This window comes from Nothobranchius furzeri, chromosome 12 (genome assembly GCF_043380555.1).
Source record: "Nothobranchius furzeri strain GRZ-AD chromosome 12, NfurGRZ-RIMD1, whole genome shotgun sequence".
NCBI classification, from domain to species: domain Eukaryota; kingdom Metazoa; phylum Chordata; class Actinopteri; order Cyprinodontiformes; family Nothobranchiidae; genus Nothobranchius; species Nothobranchius furzeri.
In genome coordinates, this window is record NC_091752.1 from 69,893,563 (window position 1) to 69,912,678 (window position 19,116).

The 19,116-nt window shown below is 41.9% G+C and overlaps 2 protein-coding genes across 11 annotated transcripts in view; one reads left to right on the forward strand and one right to left on the reverse strand.

Annotated features, from left to right (window-relative positions):
• LOC107378932 (gastrula zinc finger protein XlCGF57.1) overlaps positions 1–18,373 on the reverse strand; it is a 63,217-nt gene extending 44,844 nt beyond the window's left edge. For 3 of the 6 annotated variants that reach the window (XM_070542970.1, XM_070542969.1, XM_070542973.1), the window contains exons 1-2: positions 9,385–18,373; positions 8,882–9,288 (exon numbers count right to left, since the gene is read on the reverse strand). The gene's annotated coding sequence lies outside the window, so the exon portion shown is untranslated. Of the gene's footprint in view, positions 1–4,929; positions 5,365–5,909; positions 6,051–6,258; positions 6,322–6,787; positions 9,289–9,384 lie in introns of those variants that run through there. The other 3 variants (XR_011515800.1, XR_011515801.1, XR_011515799.1) reach the window with 3 other exon arrangements.
• The window catches only part of LOC129165475 (uncharacterized), a 32,341-nt gene that overhangs the window by 3,974 nt on the left and 9,251 nt on the right, over positions 1–19,116 (forward strand). For 2 of the 5 annotated variants that reach the window (XM_070542992.1, XM_070542994.1), the window contains exons 3-4: positions 1,641–1,753; positions 1,840–1,921. In XM_070542992.1, the coding sequence (XP_070399093.1) occupies positions 1,879–1,921 (43 nt within the window). In that variant the 5' untranslated portion in view covers positions 1,641–1,753; positions 1,840–1,878. Of the gene's footprint in view, positions 1–1,640; positions 1,922–3,986; positions 4,215–4,284; positions 4,819–19,116 lie in introns of those variants that run through there. The other 3 variants (XM_070542991.1, XM_070542993.1, XM_070542995.1) reach the window with 2 other exon arrangements.

Genomic DNA, 19,116 nt, shown 5'->3' on the forward strand with positions numbered 1-19,116 from the left:
GAACTTTTCCCTGCTGTGTGAACGCAGCTGAAAGGACAAGTTCCGGTACAAAAGTGGTGTGTCTGAAAACACAGTTCCGGTTAAAAACCGGATTGAATTGTCCACAAATGTTCCAGAATGTCTGTCTGAAAAGGGCTTAGCAGTAACACGTCCAACGTCAAGGAAAGCAAAAAGTTGTTATCAGGAGAGGGAGAATGTTTAAGTGGTTAGCAGCAGTGTGCTAGACGATGGCCCCCTCCATGAGGCCACCACAGCTCAGCAGAACATCGTTGTTGCTTCTTCTGGGGAGAAAAACACTTACCCCGGGATTCCACGGGAGCCGTCAGCAGCACGTTACTGCAGCAGCACGTCTTGCTCGCGTAAGCTGCTGCTTGGCCCTTCCCACGAGACGTGAAGCAGCAGGGGAGCAGCTGTCACCGACCGAGCACGAAGTCACACGAGTGACTTCGTCAGTAAACACAACAACAAGCAGGAGAAAACTACAACATGGTTTGTGTTTTATGTTCTGTCCGTTTTATAATCGCCAATACGGACCTGAAAAACAAAGGAGACCGCTAGCTAGGTGATAACTTCTCACGGGGACGCACAGTTAGTAACCTTTTTTAAAAGTAAAGCAACCGGAAGGCAGTACGTTCTTTATTCTGAAAATCTCGGGAGCTTCTCTCCATTTCTGCGTCCTATTTCCTGTCTTTCCTTCCCCAAAAATGTCGAACTTGACCCGTTTCAGAGGCGTCGCGTGTAGAAAATAGAACCGGCGCGTAAAGGCCGCGACATGCTGCTCCTGAGACGCGGCCGACTCGCGCTGCTGACGGCTCCTGTGGAAAGCCGGGGTTAGAGAGAAAATAAAGTTAACAGCTGAAATGGCAGAAAGTAATACAGTTAAAGAGCAGATAGTAGAAGAAAGCAGAGTGTGGAAAGTGGTCAGTGTGTCCTCCAGCAGTGTAAGCCTATAGCAGCATAACTACAGAGAAAACTCTGGATAATCTATCCTATTTAGATGGAGGCATGATGAATACTAAGAACACATTAAAACAACGATACAATAAAACACTAAAACGAGTCACTGTCTAAAAGCCAAAGCGTAAAAGTGGGTCTTTAAACGAGATTTAAAAACCGCCAGAGATGGAGCCTGCCCAACTCCAATGGGCAATGAGTTCCATAGCTTTGGGGCAGCATGGACAAATGCTCGTTCACCCCGCGATTTGAATCGCATCCGCGGCGTGCACAGCAGCAAAAGGTCAGCCGACCTCAACGTGCGCGTGGGCACATATGGAGTGAGCAGGTCAGAGAGATAGGGAGGTGCCAGGTCATTGAGAGCTTTAAACACAAAGGTCAGTAACTTAAACTGCACTCTGAAAGTGACAGGGAGCCAGTGAAGATGTGCCAGGACAGGGGTAATATGGCTACGTCGGTGTGTACTTGTCAAGAACCTGGCAGCAGCGTTCTGGACGACCTGCAGCCGATTCAGGGCGGATACCGGAAGAACAGAAGAGAACTCTGTGAACTCTGATGACCGAAGGTCTTCTTTTCCAGACTGGATCTGTCCTCAGCTGATCAGAACCAAAGCGTTGGATCTTTAATCTCCTGCGTTGTTCTGAAGCAGCATCTTAATCAGCTCTCCTGCTTTGTTTCTATTGCAGCTGTTAGCTAAACACGGCTAAAGAAAACCTGCTACCACTTCAGGATCATCCATCAGCTGGGACTGATTCATCGTGTGTTCTTCACCACCTGGACCTGGACAGCATGGACACAGGTAGGGCTGCCACCTTTCAGATATGTAAATAAGTAAATGAGTTGGAGAAGTGGTTTTTCTCTTAGACAGCTGTGTTATTCACACAGGTGTGAAACATCTGTAAACGCCAGATCTGGTGCAGGAAAATGGCTGAACAGGGAGTGGGGACACACTTTGCCTTCTGCGGTTGTAAGTGATAATAATAATAATAATAATAATAATACATTAAACTTGTCTAGGGCTTTTTAGGTCAGTCAGGCTTCACAAAAAATGCAATAAACACATAATAAAACAACATGAAACATAGTAAACAGACTGGGGGATGCTGGGTTGATCTTAAGAGAAGGCCAATTTAAAGAAGTGGGTTTTAAGCAGTGACTTAAAAGTAGAAAGAGAGACGGCGTTCCTGATGTTTCAGTGGGAGAGAGTTCCAAAGTGTGGGGCAGCGGCTGCAAAGGCTCGATCCCCCATGGTGCCATGTTTTGTTCTGAAAGGGGAAAGGAGGTTGGAGTCAGCAGAACGGAGGTGCCGGGAAGGAGAATGGCGATGGACTGATTATCTTTTTGATTTAAAAGTTGTGAAACTATTCAGTAAATCCGTGCTGCAATAAATGGTCTGCAGCGCTAAAGACAAAAACAAAATGCTTACTACAGCCTCCACATGTGACTCCAGAGAGCAGTCGCTAAGTCAGCATGCAGCTCAGTGAATTTAATGTCCTAGTCGAGTGGGTGGTGGTCTTATGGAAACATGAGAGCAAGTCAAACTGCAGCTTTAAGAGCACTCTGAAATTATGACACGTCTCTAAATAAAGTAAAATGTTCTAGTGCAGAGTGGAGACAACCCATAGAAGCACTGATTTGATCTCATTTCAGAGAAAAATAGAACAGGTTAGATGCACCTAACAAATAAAATTATAACAAACTCAGGAATCTGTTTCTTTGCTTCACTGTTCTGGTGCTGAGAACATCACTAATGCGGATCAAAGGAGATACACAGATGAATGCACCTCTTATTTATTATTTGGAGGCTACATTTACTGCAGCTGGCAGAGGCAGAGATTTTTTCTATTGATACACGAATTTACAGAATCATTTTAAATGTTAATAGGGGAAGACTGCAGGAGGGAGCAGTAAAATACAGGGGGTCCCCAGCAAAAACAAGAAACGTTACGAGCTTGATGAAACCCGCTGGTTTTCCATCAGGCAGTCACGGGGCAGCTCCAACGACCCAGTGGCTGTGCTGGGTCAATGTTATCCAACTCAGTCGAGGCGACGTCGTGCTCTGCTTAAGAAGAGGTGTTATTTTCCCGCTTCAGAAGAAGCGTCCAACGTGTTTTTACGCTTTCTCCGAGACATGTCACGTCACTAAGTTGTTAGCGCCGCGCGCTAACACGTCAATAGTGCAGCGTAGCCTGCTGGAGGTTATAAGGGTTCAGATGAAAACACCCGACCTCTCAGGCTGCTCACACATCGATCTTAAGTTGTCGCTGTTACGCTCACGCCGTAATACAGTATTAGATGCGGTTAAAGTCAGACATGAAAAAATAAATAAATTTTACATGAATAAGTGATGCTTATCCTGGTGGGGAGAGGAAACCCTGTCAAGATCGTCAACGCTCGTTTATCTTAAAGGCACAATCCGTAAAATGACGCCGTCAGGGTGAGAAGGAGGAGATTTTTAAATTCGAACGGCTGTTGCTCACTCCCCCGCCCTTCCTGATAGAGCCGAAAGCCACACCTCCCAATGTGCACGCGCTGGAAAAGCAGAGTCAACACCAGAGCAGCATTGCTTCTTCATAATAGAGCTGAGCTAGTGTTAGCAATGGAGTTATCTGAGGTAAGAAAGTTGTTTTTAACCAGCACCTTAAACACTTACTGTTTACAAAAGGCATTTTATAAAGAATATCTATAAATATATTTATATTTTAAAATACCAGTAACAGTTGACAATGTATATTGTAAATAAAAGTAATCCTATCACATTTTTATCATTTATTATGAGTAATTAGCTTATTTTTAATTGCTTTGCCATTCAAGATGGGATGAATATATCAAAGCATATAATTTATGTAGAAATCATGAATAAACACTGCATTCTGTGTAGTCCTCCTATAATCATGGTTGTTTTCATAGTTTGTTTATTGTTGGTTTAGCCCTAATTTTGACTAGATGTAAACCTGATCTGTGTCAAAATTGATTAATATGCAAGAGTACTTTTGATATTAGTATAATTTTTTTATTCTAATACAATTTAGAGTTCAGTGATTGAGGAATCCTCTGAGGAAGAGTTTGAACCTCCCATTGCATCCTCAAGACGTGGTGCAAAAAGGAGATGCCCACCATCATCTCAAAGCCGTGGTGCATCCAGAGGCCGTGGTGCGTCTAGAGGCCGAAGAAGTGCGAGACACTCAGCCGTGGACCTTGGAGATGAAGATCTCTCTCGAGTTCGGAATCTTCGTTCCGAGCGAATAGACTTTGAACGTGTAAGCATAACAAAATTACACTAAATTATCCTAAAAAGTGTTGCTGTAGCATCTCTTTCCACTTTTGTAGCAACACATACAGAACCTGAACCCTCAGCAGGCTATTGACATCCTTACCATGGTGCTGGACAGAGACCCTGGTGTTCTCTTTGATGTACTTGCCCTCTCTGGTCCACCTGCCACAACACCTCCAACACCCAATCAACCTTCATGGTGTGTATGCTCCCACTGCAGAGATATGCCAACTGATTTGGAAAAGAAATGCTGCCAACAGCCTCCCCAGATATGTATTTCAACTGTACCACACATGGAGGAGTTTATTCTGCAAAATGGTGTTCTTCGCCTGGCCAGAACATTGTGGAATGAGTTTCGAGCGGTTTATGATGACCCGGACCCTGGTGAGGACGACAGACAGTTCCGCCATGCCGCTTACAGACAGTTTGTAGCTTCTGGAGGATAAGGGAAAAACTCCCTGACCCCAATGGTAATTACACTGGTTTTTTTCCAAGATGATTGTAAATAAATGTATATATTTAATATTTTACATCAGTTTGTTTTTTATATATTTGTGTTTGATGCTCTAATAAAGTGTTCTAAAGCATAACTCTGTGTTGCATTTGTAAAAATACCATACATTTTAAAACTCCTGCACAACAACAAAAACTTATGTCTACCTCCAGCATTTTACATACATTTTTAAATTATTAGTCCTTATTTCCCCAAAATACATCTTTATTTAAAAAAATAAAATAAACAGGAAACAAAAATAAAGAAGGTTTTGGGTTTTCTCTTGCCTCCCCCAACACCGATGTCTGTGGCAAAGTTTTACCTGTAAATAAAAAATAAACTCAATTAGCAATGGACTATTGTGTGGAAGATGTAAGGCAGATAATGTTTTATTTTACCATCACCGCGAGTCCGTAGGGGTTGTAGAAGTTCCTCTGTTGGTGGTGCAGGGACTCCGGACAGCAAACCGTAACGCCTTGGATCCTCAGGCCTTAGCTTGTAGCGTCGAGGAAGACCTTTCTTGCTTGTCAAACGTTGGTTGACGATCATGGTTTGGATCTGTGGGATGTAGGAGTAGTCTTTTGCCACCTTCTCAGAATACAGCCTCTAGCATCTTGATTTTTTGTTGAATATTTTATGGTATCTGAAATGACACATGCCATAACTTGTAGTAGATCCCTGCACTGAAGCCCTAGGCCCTCGGGTCGGCCCAGCCCGATGGCCCTCGGGCCGGGCTTCAGGCCAATGACTGTGTAATTACCTCGGACACGGGCCGGGCCGGGCTCCTTTATTTTTAATCGAAATCATAAAAAAATTTGAAACACTTAAACCAGGGGTCGGCAACCTGTTCCCATCAAAGAGCCATTATTAGCCATTTCCCACAGTAAAGAAAACCCTGGGAGCCACAGCAGCCGCGGCGTTGTGGGCGGGGCCTACCCTCAGACAGCAGAGAGCTGCTCACAACAGGTGACAGCAGCCAGTACCGGTCGCTCATGTACGTCAAAGTTATCTTTCATAAGACGATAATCAATAAAACGATTTAAATAAAGTGGATCTGGTCATGAACTGTATCCTCTATGTTAATTTCTTGCAGAGTCTCAAGTTGTAATGTTTTTTGTAATGCTGCTCCGGTCCTGTATTATCTATGCGCTATTGCAGTTTTATAGAATGTTAAACGAAAAGAATTACCTTATGTGTGTATAAGGTGTGTAGTCCTCATCACCGCTGTCATCAGTACCGCTGTCCATCTCGATGGTTTCGTCCTCCTCTGAAGACGAATCAACTTCTGGTTCTCTGTTTGGTGACCATGTGTCATCTGATGACTCTATCCTGAACATACACAATATAAAGTTTTTAGTATGGAAAATTAGACACATTTTATTAACATCTGAATACTTACACAGAGTTTTGAATATTGTTGAACTCTTCATCGTCAATGTTTTCTTCAATTCCCACACAAGATAACCTAAAAAAGTAATTATTGTTTACTTTTCCTAACAAATGTGACAGCCGTATACAGATACAACCTTGTACTTACATTTGTGAAGATCCTTCTTTTTTAGTTTCACCTTGTTCCATCACCTCCTCCAAATTATCATCCCTATGAAAATAAAATACAAGCACAAGAATATTATTAGAATCAATACATATTTTGTCATTTTGAAGGTAATAGACCTCGTCTATTGGCCGTCATCACCCTCTCCTTATTTTTCTCACTCTACTTATTACGCATTTCTCTGTATCCACTGAATTCCTTCTTTACAAATAATTTCCTGTCTCTCTCTTTACATTTTAAAAACACAATTGTGTTATTTTTTTCTCATAAACTTTGAAATAAAAATATAATTTTTTTAAATATGTTTAATTTTGTTGTTGTGAAGTGCCTCAAGAGTTTTATCTTGAGAGGCGCTATATAAAATGTAGTTTTACTATTTATTTCTATACATTTTTTATAGTCATTCTTTATCCCATTTCTAGAATTTTTTCAAAATAATCCACCACTAACTTAAAACAAACAGAGGCAAAATTATAATATTCCTGGTAGAGGTTTATAGGCAGCTATTTACCTTTCAGATGATTCTCCATGAATGCTAGACAGAGCTGGCACTGGTGTTGGAGAAATACACAGTTGGCGCTTCAATGGTGTAGATGTTGATGCTTCATATTTGGACTGATGACTGTAAAAAACAAAGCCCAAAAATTAGTGATAACAAGCTAAACAAGTCTCCCCAGCCTTCACAGATTTTTGCACGAGCTGATTATCATTCCTTTTATTTTAATATGGAGTTTTCACGTAGGTAAGACCACAAACTCAGTCACCTGTACACGTGGCCCACCCAGGTTAGCACAATATGTCTTTCAGTGCTAATGGAAAGGTAAGGTTTTGGATACGTTCCTGATCAATCACACCTAATTCTAACTGCTGAATCATCTCCTCAGACTTCTACAAGTGCTACATGAGCTGCTGATTACTCATTTTAATCAAACACGCAGCTCAGGAAAGTGTAAACACCTAATTCAGCTTTCAAGATGCTAACTGAACCCCGCTAACGGGGAAGTTATAAACAAGAGCTTAAAACAATATACTGATGTGGCCTATAGTTAAACGCCACACTAATCATTAGCTCCCATTTAAACAAAAAACTAAAATCCCCTTTCGTTACTCAAACTTCTTCCAAATATAGCATAAATAGTTTGACTAGCATCGATTCATGTCGACTTAGCATTCAAGCTAATGCTACATTAGCCAATAGGACACCAAGCATGCAAAGCTTGTTTGCTCTATTACTTCTTTCAGTGAAAGAAAGATTATAAGTAAATTTATCCGAAAAACAATAAATAACTTACCTGTCTAAAATATACTTTGCCAACTCTTCATCCGTTTTCAGGCTGTGTAGATCACGAAAATCTCTCCATCGTGTGTAAAACAATCTCCAATGTAAATTCTACTCGGCTGTCTTAAGTGTCTTACAGCCACTTTTGGAGAAGGGCTTTTAAACTTTTTTAATGTTTTTTGAGATGTGGAAGGCAGTCGAGGAATCGGTAATTTGGGGTTTTGTTGCTCCATGTTTCTGCAGTAAGCCGAGTGAGGCGCGTGACACTGTTGTGCACGCTGAGACCTGCTCGTGCTCGATGATTGACAGCTGCCCCCTGGTGGAAACGCAGCGCTATTGGTCAACGCGTTAGGCTTGCAGAAATATTGGCTGAGCTCTACAGGGCAGGGGAGGGACTTAGGAGAAAATTGAAATATTAAAGATTATTTATTTTTTTAATAAAATTGGGTCAGATGGTCAAAATCAAACATTTTTAAAGTTATTCTACATTTAAATGTTGCAGACTGTGCCTTTAAACAAAAAGCAAAATCTAATTTGTGCTGCACATCCATAAAAACATCCATGTTTAGACTTCTTCTGTGTTCGCAAATCAGTCAGTGAATCATACCGTAATCAGTCACACGCACACACCACGGCCCATCGTCATTTACTGGACTAATGATGGGCGAATGGAAAAACAGCCCAACCCTAGTGTGGGCTACCGGAGCTGCAATACTTACTCTGAACTGCGTGGCGCTGAAGAGTCGAATGTTTTTACACACTGGGCCTTTAAGCTCTAAACCACAGCGACGTGCTGAAGCAACAGCAGTCATACGTGCTGTCAGCGCCGCTGCCGTCGTGTCTGCAGCAGGCTGTCTCCCCAACTGTGATTGGTCAAATGATGATGCGTGACTGACGCTACAACAAAGGTAGGTTGTGAACACGATGAAAACCTCTCCTGTCTCTGACTGATTCTCGTAGTGACTGAAACCCGACAGAAGACCAAATAGTTCCCACAGCTTCATCTCACCGCTCCCCATGGGGACGGGTCGAATGCAGGACGTAACTTCACCAGTGTGTGACGATGACTTTGGGACTTTAACTATACTTGGCTTCAAAAATCATTCATTAGAGAGATCTAATCACTCTAAAACTACAAGGTTATACAACAGTGTGTGAATGAGTGAATGACTGGTTGTGATGTAAAACGCTTTGGGGGGTTTTAGAACCCCAGTAGTGCTAAACATATACAGATCATTATTTTAAAGATTGAACCTCATTCTCATAATTTCACTGTAATGTCCCACCATAGACTGACCATATATTCATTCATTCATCCACCAGTACCTGTGTCCATGCTGTCCAGGTCCAGGTGGTGAAGAACACACGATGAATCAGTCCCAGCTGATGGATGATCCTGAAGTGGTAGCAGGTTTTCTTTAGCCGTGTTTAGCTAACAGCTGCAATAGAAACAAAGCAGGAGAGCTGATTAAGATGCTGCTTCAGAACAACGCAGGAGATTAAAGATCCAACGATTTGGTTCTGATCAGCTGAGGACAGATCCAGTCTGGAAAAGAGGACCTTTGCTCACCAGAGTTCACGGAGTAGAGCTAACCGCTTTTTCCTCCAGAGTCACATTCAGATTCGGGGCTTTTCCGTCGGAGAGTGTGAGCAGGATGGATGAGAGAGCGAGCAGCGATCCTGCATCATGACCAACTCAGATGAGCGAGTCTGATAGAGGGAACCTCTTCAATCTGATGAAAGCAGCAAAACGAGCGCGTTTCTCAGAGAGGCCAAAGGAACAGCAGCAGATCCAGAGGGCAGGAAGTCTAGAGAAAAGCTTTTCTCACCCACAACCTGATCCTGGAGCTCCGATTGTCACGAAGACCGCAGAATATCTTCTCTGGTTCTGGAAAGAACTCCACCAAGTTGTTGAGGAGGAGAAGAAAGTTTCCACAGCCTGGTGAGAAGATTTCTGCAGCAGCAGCAGTTAGTCGCTTTAGCTGATCAACTCTCCCAGAGACTGAAGTGAAGACATTTTTACTGCAGAGCCTCAAATGTTCTCCTCACACACCAGAACAACAAGCTAGCTCTGCTAGCAGCTTCCGGTTTCTGCTTCTTCAGGTGGTCGGTGACCAGCGTAAAGGTGCACTAGCGCCACCTGCTGGAGCAGAATAAAACACCTGTGTGTTCAGAATGGGACTAATAAAACACACATAACATGTGATATCTTCCTCAAACAATTACTTAAAGTAAAGACAAGTTAGTTTTACACCTGTTATAATAATTTTGTAATTTACTTTATTTTAATCTAGTTTGTTTTTATCTCATTTGTTTTTCTTTGATGTAAAGCTAATTATGTGTCTGTTGCTGCTGCCTCTTGGCCAGATCGTTGTTGTAAATGAGAATGAGTTCTCTATCGACTCATCTGGTTAAATAAATAACATTTTAAGTTGTTTCTTCAAATGTACTGACAAACAAGTAAAATAATTTTCCTTTTTGACGTTTCATTATCTAAATACATTTTATTTACTTATTTTTATATTCTTTATTTAACCAGGAAGGTTCCATTGAGATTAAAGTTCTCAGTTTTGAGGGAGCCCTGGCCAAGAGGCAGCAAAAGATACAGTCACAACATTTCTGTTACAGTTATGTACAAAATTATAGAAGGCAGTTACAACCAGGGCGTGGGACAAGAAGTAAGCCACAAGTTGCCTTATGTTGCAATCATCACACTTTATTCTCCACATGCATTAGGAGAGATTCTGCCACCCAGTCCCTGTGACAAATCTGAATATTTTACAAGATGTACACCTTTTGATTCTTCCTCTCATGCTGCAAAGTTTCATGTTGACCCCTCCCTAACTTTATTGAAGGCCATCACCTGTTGCCATGGTAACTGACACCCCTCTCTGCTTTCACTCCCTCCTCCAGATAAGATGGGAGACACATTGCCCCATCTGCTTCCTACCCTATCTTCCTTTGCTAAGGCTGCGATGACCTACGCCCTGGCTTTTTCCCGTTGAACAGCTTTTAGATGGTCTAGTCTGCACCTGGCCTTCGCCTGTTGAGAATCTCCTTCAGCACAAGCTGAAACTTCTAGCAGTATCAGCCTGCATAAATCAGATATAGGTCTAACTCAGTGCTAGAACGTACCAGTCACAGGTGAGTCATCCATTTGGTATATGCATCGTTCAGTTCAAAGGGACGTGAGTAACACCCGAACATTGAAATGATTAATATGGGGATTAACATACAGGTGATTCATTATAAGCATATAAATACATGTGTGATCAAACCTTATTTTCACAAAGCATACTGATGATTGACCATAGATAGATAGATAGATAGATAGATAGATAGATAGATAGATTGATTTTTTTCCTGGTTTGTGAAATAAGATTTGTGTAGAGATGAGATTTCAAAGTTCTTTTGAGGTAAAGCCACATAAACAGAACACAGATACAAAATGTGCATCCCAACAAATAAGACAACCAACACCCAAATCCCATCTGTCAGCCAGAACTGGCCCACCGGCAATGTTCTTTTTTCTCTTGGAACTCTGGAGGCTCGGGGGAGTTCTTAAAGCTATGGTATTATCCAGACGGTTTGGACGTAACCTTAGGGAAAGCGTTATGTTCTTTTGGGGCCGGCTTACCTTACTTCCGCTTGTCGTTATGTTGTTGAGGGTGGTTACTGTTTGGTTGAGTCTGCTCCCCCTTTGTTTCTGGTAAGGCCTCATATTTGGATTCTCTGGGTGAATCCCCAGTATTCGCACAGATAAGTTCATGTTAAGGCCGAGTGTTAAAGGGCCATATTACTCAGAACATTTCTGGAATATCTTTTTTGTCTTAACCCCCAGAAACCCAAATTTAGAAAACAACTGCAAAATCTTTTTTTAACCTTTCACATGTTGTTCTAGGAGGCCAGATAAACGGGCCTATTTACACATTTTAACAGCCAACAGTGTTGCAGAACTGAACAATAGGACCTATTAGCAATGTAAATGTGGTTTTAAAAAGAAAAATAAATGTGGAAGGTTTATTTTTGTAGACTTAAATCTGATGTTGTAATATTACAACCGTGGGTCTCTGGGGTTAACAAGTCTTCTTCCATTTTGTGTTGTCGTTTATCTCCCGTAGGGACGCTTTTTGGTTCTCGACCGGAAATGGGTGGCTTGCCAACTCCGGGTCGGGAGAGAGGTCCAACCTCAAGTGGAGGAGTTTAAGTATCTCGGGGTCTTGTTCACGAGTGAGGGTAGGAGGGATCGGGAGATCGACAGACGGATTGGTTCAGCATCTGCAGTGATGCGGACGCTGAGCCGATCTGTCGTGGTGAAGAGGGAGCTGAGCCAGAAAGCCAGGCTCTCGATTTACCGGTCGATCTACGTCCCAATCCTCACCTATGGTCATGAGCTTTGGGTAATGACCGAAAGAACGAGATCGCGGATACAAGCGGCCGAAATGAGTTTCCTCCGTAGGGTGGCCGGGCTCAGCCTTAGAGATAGGGTGAGGAGCTCGGACATTCGGGAGGGACTCTGAGTAGAACCGCTGCTCCTCCGGCTCAAAAGGAGTCAGTTGAGGTGGTTTGGGCATCTGGTCAGGATGCCTCCTGGACGCCTCCCTGGGGAGGTGTTTCGGGCATGTCCTGCCGGCAGGAGGCCCCCGGGTCGACCCAGGACACGTTGGAGAGGTTACATCTCCAATCTGGTCTGGGAATGCCTTGGGGTCCTGCCAGAGGAGCTGGTGGAGGTGGCCGGGGAGAGGACGGTCTGGAGCTCCCTAGTTGGGATGCTGCCCCCGCGACCCGGACCCAGATAAGCTGAGGAAGACGACGATGACGAGGGACGCTTTTTGTTGATAAAATGTTTGTTTTGTCAAATATGATTTGGTGTACTGCTCCCTATTTTATTTCCTTTTTTTTTTGCACTCACGTACCTGTATTAGCCCTCCCAGGATCCCAGACCTGGTTGAGTTTGTAACAGAAGAACTTGTTTTATGCATTGTGTGTAAATAAACTCAAGTTTGGAGGAAGACATTGTCTCAGCCCATTGTTTGATCTAGCGTGATCACTCTCCGTACCGAAAATAATAACAGTCGTGGGGCTCTAGGTTCACACTTGTACCAAATTAATATGTAGTCAATTTGCTTTCTTTCACTGAATTTCTACTTTGTTCTTGACGGTTGCACGTGTAGCATCATGAATGGCCTCATTTTGTGGGGCAAAGGTCACTCTTTCCAGCTGGGTCACAGCTGGGTCGAGCTGTAACTTCCATCCACAGATTAAACCACCAGGAGCCGAATAGTCTACAATAACACCGTCTTCAATCTGACTGTTTATCTGTTTGCTGTTCCATCACGAGATGAAGGACCTTCAACTCTAATCAAATAATTTAATAAACTCTTTTATTATAAGGTTTACTATAATCATCATAAATGATCATCATGGTTCATTATAAATGTATTTTTAACTAATGAAATGACTTATTATTCTTTGGTTAATAATAACTATTATTTATGATAATCAGTAATGTGTGTTCAGTAACCAGGTCTTTTGCACGTGTTTACACCTCATGCAGGACTCACTTCAAGGTAACTGCCTCACATGTCTTCCAGTCATGCTTCCTGTCTCTGAGAGGGCGTGTTCTGAGGTTTTGTTAAAACCAAAGCTCCACAGCTTAAGTTCAGTTCTTGAACCAAGCTGATACTTCTTCGTGGCAACGAGAATATCCCAGAGGAGAAGGGTCGGCCGCCTGACTCCTCACTAAGCGTTCTGTCACGCTGATAGAATAGCTCCAAATAAACGCACCTATAACCAGCTGACACTACGAGATTCCTTAAGAATCTGCCCGGATGCAAAGCCACATCTACCTGTGCACCTCACGGCAACTCTAGGACCAGAGAAAGTCGGTACCCTTGGTCATCTGCCGGACCTGAGTACCCCTGAGGCTGACAACATCCTCCAGACCTCCAGATCCACACAGAGGGTCGTCTGAACGGTGAGGTAGAACACAGATTGCGTCCGATGTTGTTCTCTCTAAGAAACCATCAGTTAGCTGCAAAACCAACGTTTCACCCAGAACGCGTTCTCCCTCTGAAAGAAAGCTTCTGAGATTTCATTCACGCATCCAAACCTCATCATTCCACTTAGTTTTCCATCCAGACACAGGGGTTGCTTTAATAACAAGTTTTAATATCAAAATTGTTGTTCAAATTCATCATTTATAAATTGTTATTCATAAATTGTCTATTTTAAGTTGTCAGATTTGAAATTGTTAGTAATAAATTCTTAAATTTTTAAACCTGACTTCTTTGAATGAAACAGAATGGTGTGCATTTTCAGTTATTGAATCAGCAAAGAACCTTATTAAGTCTTCTGTTTAATAAATAAACTTTTATTAATTTAAATATCTTAAATTAAATATTAATCCGTAGATTAAATATAAACCAAGCTCGTTGGTGTATGAACTTCTATCGATTATATTAATATCCTAGATCAGGGATTCCCAAAGTGTGGTGCGGTGCGCGAGCTGCCGCTAGGGGGTGCGCGAGGTGAAAAGTGTAATGGCTGCGGAGCTCAGAGAAGTCTGTCATATGTCACCATTAGCGTAGCCAGAAACTCATTTGTGGGTGGGCCTAAGAAAAAGTAAGTGTAAATAAATGTAATTGAAAACAAGTATATTTTTGTGCGTGTCCTCCACATGATCCCTAGCTTCATAATAACAATGTGCCGAGCTTCAGCACTCTGGCCTGCGCACGCCGATATGGTCCGTATTTGATCATTTTTAACAAGTTGGAGAAATCTGAAGGTGGCGAGTCATTCTGGCAGATTGTTATTAACACCTGTCTCATGCAGGTGTTCTGACATTGTAAACCTCACACACAGAACATTGTGGATGTAACAAAATAAATCAACAAATGATTCCCATTCAGGCGTGCTGAAGATCTGAAGTTCAGAGTGCGTGTGTCAGAGGTCAGACGCGTTCCAGCGGAACCACGGCTCACGGGTGCACAAGTGAGCACATCTGGGCTGGGCAGAAGTAATTTTACAACGTTGGTTTAAATAGCGCCAATAACGAGACGCGGTGACTGGAGCGGCTCATGGAGCTTTGCCGCGCACGCACGCACGCACACACACACACACACAGAGATTCAATAAGCTCGCAAGCTGCGCCAACTCCGGCGCGCCGTCAGACTGAAGGCAGAAATGAGCGCTGTCTCCTCTGTGATAAAAACTTTTAAGAGGTTTTATAACAACATTTTTCATTCAAGGTCAAATTAAGATATTAGCTTCTATTTTGGGATGACGTTAAAGTCGGGTCCGCTCCAGCCAGTGACTCCGAACCTGATCACAACTCCCGTTGCAGCATTTGCTATTCCAGTCCGCGTGGCAGCGGATCGCAGATTCAGCCACACCATAAAACCGCAATAAGTCGGTCTGAGGCAAATGTAAACCTCATGGCTTTTCCATGTTTTCCCCTATAGACTCCACACTCCCTTTAGATTACGCACAAGTAGGTGACCAGCTCAGGTTTACGCAGAGCAGAAAGGAGAGCGCTCTGGCCGCACAGGTTAAATGTTCCTACTTTAAAAAAAACGTTAAATTGCATTGTTTATGTGCTACCTGGGCACTCTAAATATTTATTTAAAATTAAATCAAAGGAAATTGTAATGGTATCGAATGCTTATTAATTACTATTTAAAAAATGAAAGTGATGGGGAAAAAGGTCAATCATATTTTTTTAACCCTGTCTGTTTAGCTTGACGTCTGATATCTATATCTATCTATCTATCTATCAATATCTATCTATATCTATATATATATATCTATATATATATATATATATATAATAATCGATAGCCATGCCCTGATGTGGGGGCTGGGGTGTGCGCGGCTAAATAAGTTTGGGAACCACTGTCCTAGATGTTTATATAAGATAGAAGCTTCATATGTTAACTTGTTTGTCTTTCTCAGAATCTAACAAAGCTGATAGCAACAGCGTTAGTTCTAGTATGTAGATTAACCCTACACACATGTGAACCATGTGCACAAACACATTCAGTGCAAACACACACGCGCACACATGCAGTTAAATGTCTTAAATTAAATTGTGTGCATTAATCTTATAGTACAAGCAGTAGAGTTGTTGTTATCATCTGTAATGTTTTAATGGTGGGCTGGTTTGATTAATATGTGTGATAGGCTGGCCGATCAACTGGTTAAGACACCAACCAGTCCTGCTACATCTACATACAAACAGTCCAAAGAACTGGGTGTGAGCGTAGCCTCTGTGTGGCCCTCCACATACGGCCCCTTGAACACCCAGATGGTCTGTTACACATACGTTTCTGGTTCTGATCAAGCGGCCAAGCAGTCAACAATATTTACATACAAACAGTCCCAAGTCAATATAAACGTATGTGGTACCAAGAACTGGGTGCGAGTGTAGCCTCTTTGTGGTCCCCACAACATGATGAACACGAGCTTTAAAAACTCTGGACATCTCCTGTGATTTAGATTCATCATATATTTCCCCCAGTTTCAGCTGAGTGTCTCATTTAGTAACAAAACATGATTGTGAACTCTCTCTCAAGTCAAGTTTATTATATAGCCCATTTCATACACAAAACGGTAGCCCAATGTGCTTCACATAGTTAAACAATCACAAGTGAAATGAAATAGTTAAAATGTCACATCATGTTGTGTAAAATAAAATCAAAGAATATTGACACAGAACATAGCACACAAAAATAAAAGCATATTAAGTACAATTATTGGTAGCGCTTTCTTTTACAGTCCTCTAATTACTTAGTACTTACATGGTAATTTCTTAGTAAGTTAGTGTATTATTGTTTCTGAGTTCTTAAATTGTTATTACTATGTAACTCAGGTTCAATTCTAGTTTTTATTTTTATTAATCATTCCTAGTATATACTGCTTTACACAATAACTACACCAGGGTTTCCCTTACATAGGCGCAGTCGTGGCGGGCCGCCACGGCTGAAATCCCACCGCCACGTCTACAAGATCCCAAGTTTTGATTTTTTTTTTTTAGCAGTTTCACGAGGAAGCAGCGGGAACTACTATGTTGTTGCTTGTGATCACAGTCAGCAGGCAGCAAGGAGGAGCAGGCAGGGCAGGGTGAAGTTACAGCATAAAGGTAGCAGTGGATATAATGCTTTTTGGTTTACATGTTTCAATAGCATTAAGATAAACGAGCGTTGACGATCTTGACAGGGTTTCCTCCCCCCACCAGGATAAGCATCACTAATTCATGTAAAAATTTTTTTTTCATGTCTGACTTTAACCGCATCTAATACTGTATTACGGCGTGAGCGCAACAGCGACAACTTAAGATCGATGTGTGAGCAGCCTGAGAGGTCGGGTGTTTTCATCTGAACCCTTAAAACCTCCAGCAGGCTACGCTGCACCATTGACGTGTTATCGCGCGGCGCTAACAACTTAGCGACATAACATGTCTCGGAGAAAGCGTAAAAACACGTTGAACGCTTCTTCTGAAGCAGGAAAATAACACCTCTTCAAGCAGAGCAAGACAGCGCCTCAGCTCGTTCACGGCCGAGCCGGACTGAGCTCGATAACATTGACCCAGCACAGCCACTGGGTCGTTGGAGCTGCCCCGTGACTGCCTGATGGAAAACCAGCGGGTTTCATCATAAAGTTTGTTTTTGCTGGGGACCCCCTGTATTTTACCGCTCCCTCCTGCAGTCTTCCCCTATTAACATTTAAAATGATTCTGTAAATTCCGTGTATCAATAGAAAAAATCTCTGCCTCTGCCAGCTGCAGTAAATGTAGTCTCCAAATAATAAATAAGAGGTGCATTCATCTGTGTACCTCCTTTGATCCGCATTAGTGATATTCTCAGCACCAGAACAGTGAAGCAAAGAAACAGATTCCTGAGTTTGTTATAATTTTATTTATTAGGTGCATCTAACCGGTTCTATTTTTCTCTGAAATGAGATCAAATCAGTGCTTCTATGGGTTGTCTCCACTCTGCACTAGAAAATTTTACATTATTTAGAGACGTGTGGAGAAAAAAACCTACAAGATGCAGAAAAAAAGGATAAACCTCCAACCTTCATATTGTCAGCAATAAACGCAGCAAAACTTAACTTTCATGACCAAAAAAAAACCCCATAAAAATTATTCAGTACATCAGGAGAGCAGAAACAAGTCTTATTTCTGATTTTACATTTTTTTTACTTCACTATTTAGACTTTTGTGTTTTCGTCACATTTAGCTTGTATTTTATTTAACATATCATCAGCTTTACAGGTTAGCTGTTCCTGTGCGCTTAAAAAGTTATGTTACTAACCTTCTAAAAAAATTACCAAACCATTCACATGAAGTAGATTTGTTATTCATTATCTGAAAGTATCCGATTAGTTTAAAAAACTAAATATGTTTTGTTTAATTTGGTTTTCAGAATGTCACTAGTTTACTTATACTTTTAATATATATATACTGATGTACTGAAATACAGAGAAATCAACTTGTGAGTACAATGCATGTTAATATAGTAAGTATAGCATGTTTAACATAAGCACATTCACACATGGAAAGTATCAATGTAACTAAATCATATGGCAGTAACTCTGCTGTACTTCATTGTGTAAAAGTAGCTCACGGGCCAAAAAAAGGTTGGAGACCCCTGCAATAGATCGTTCAGCCCTAGTGGATGCTTAGATGATTGTTTAAAGTTTTCTTTCAGCTAAATCTTCGTCCACAGAGCTCACAAGCAAAGGGCTTCTGTCCTTTATGGACTCTTTTGTGACCGTTTAAACTGATCTTTAGGGTAAATCTTTTCCCCCGAACTCACAGGCGAAAGCCAGTGTGGACTCTCATGTGTCTGTTTAAATTTGATTTTCGGCTAAATCTTTTTACACAGAGCTCACAAGCAAAAGGCTTCTGTCCTGTGTGGACTCTCATGTGTGTGTTTAAACTTCCCTTTTCACTAAATCTATTACCACAGAGCTCACAGGCGAAACGCTTCTCTCCTGTGTGGACTCTCATGTGTCTGTTTAAATATGACTTTCGGCTAAATCTTTTTACACAGAGCTCACAAGCAAAAGGCTTCTGTCCTGTGTGGAATCTCATGTGTGTGTTTAAACTTCCCTTTTCACTAAATCTATTACCACAGAGCTCACAGGCAAAACACTTCTCTCCTGTGTGGACTCTCATGTGTTTTTTTAAAGTTCCCTTTTCACTAAATCTATTACCACAGAGCTCACAAGTAAAAGGCTTCTGTCCAGTGTGGACTCTGATGTGACTGTTTAAAGTTGACTTTAAGGTAAATTTCTTTCCACAAAGCTCACAAGGAAAGGGCTTCTCTCCTGTGTGGACTCTCATGTGACTGTTTAAACGTGTCTTTTGGCTAAATCTTGTTCCACAGAGCTCACAAGGAAAGGGCTTCTCTCCTGTGTGGACTCTCATGTGACTGTTTAAATTTGTCTTTCGGCTAAACCTTTTTACACAGAGCTCACAGGTGAAAGGCTTCTGTCCTCTGTGGACTCTCATGTGTTTGTTTAAACTTCCCTTTTCACTAAATCTATTACTACAGAGC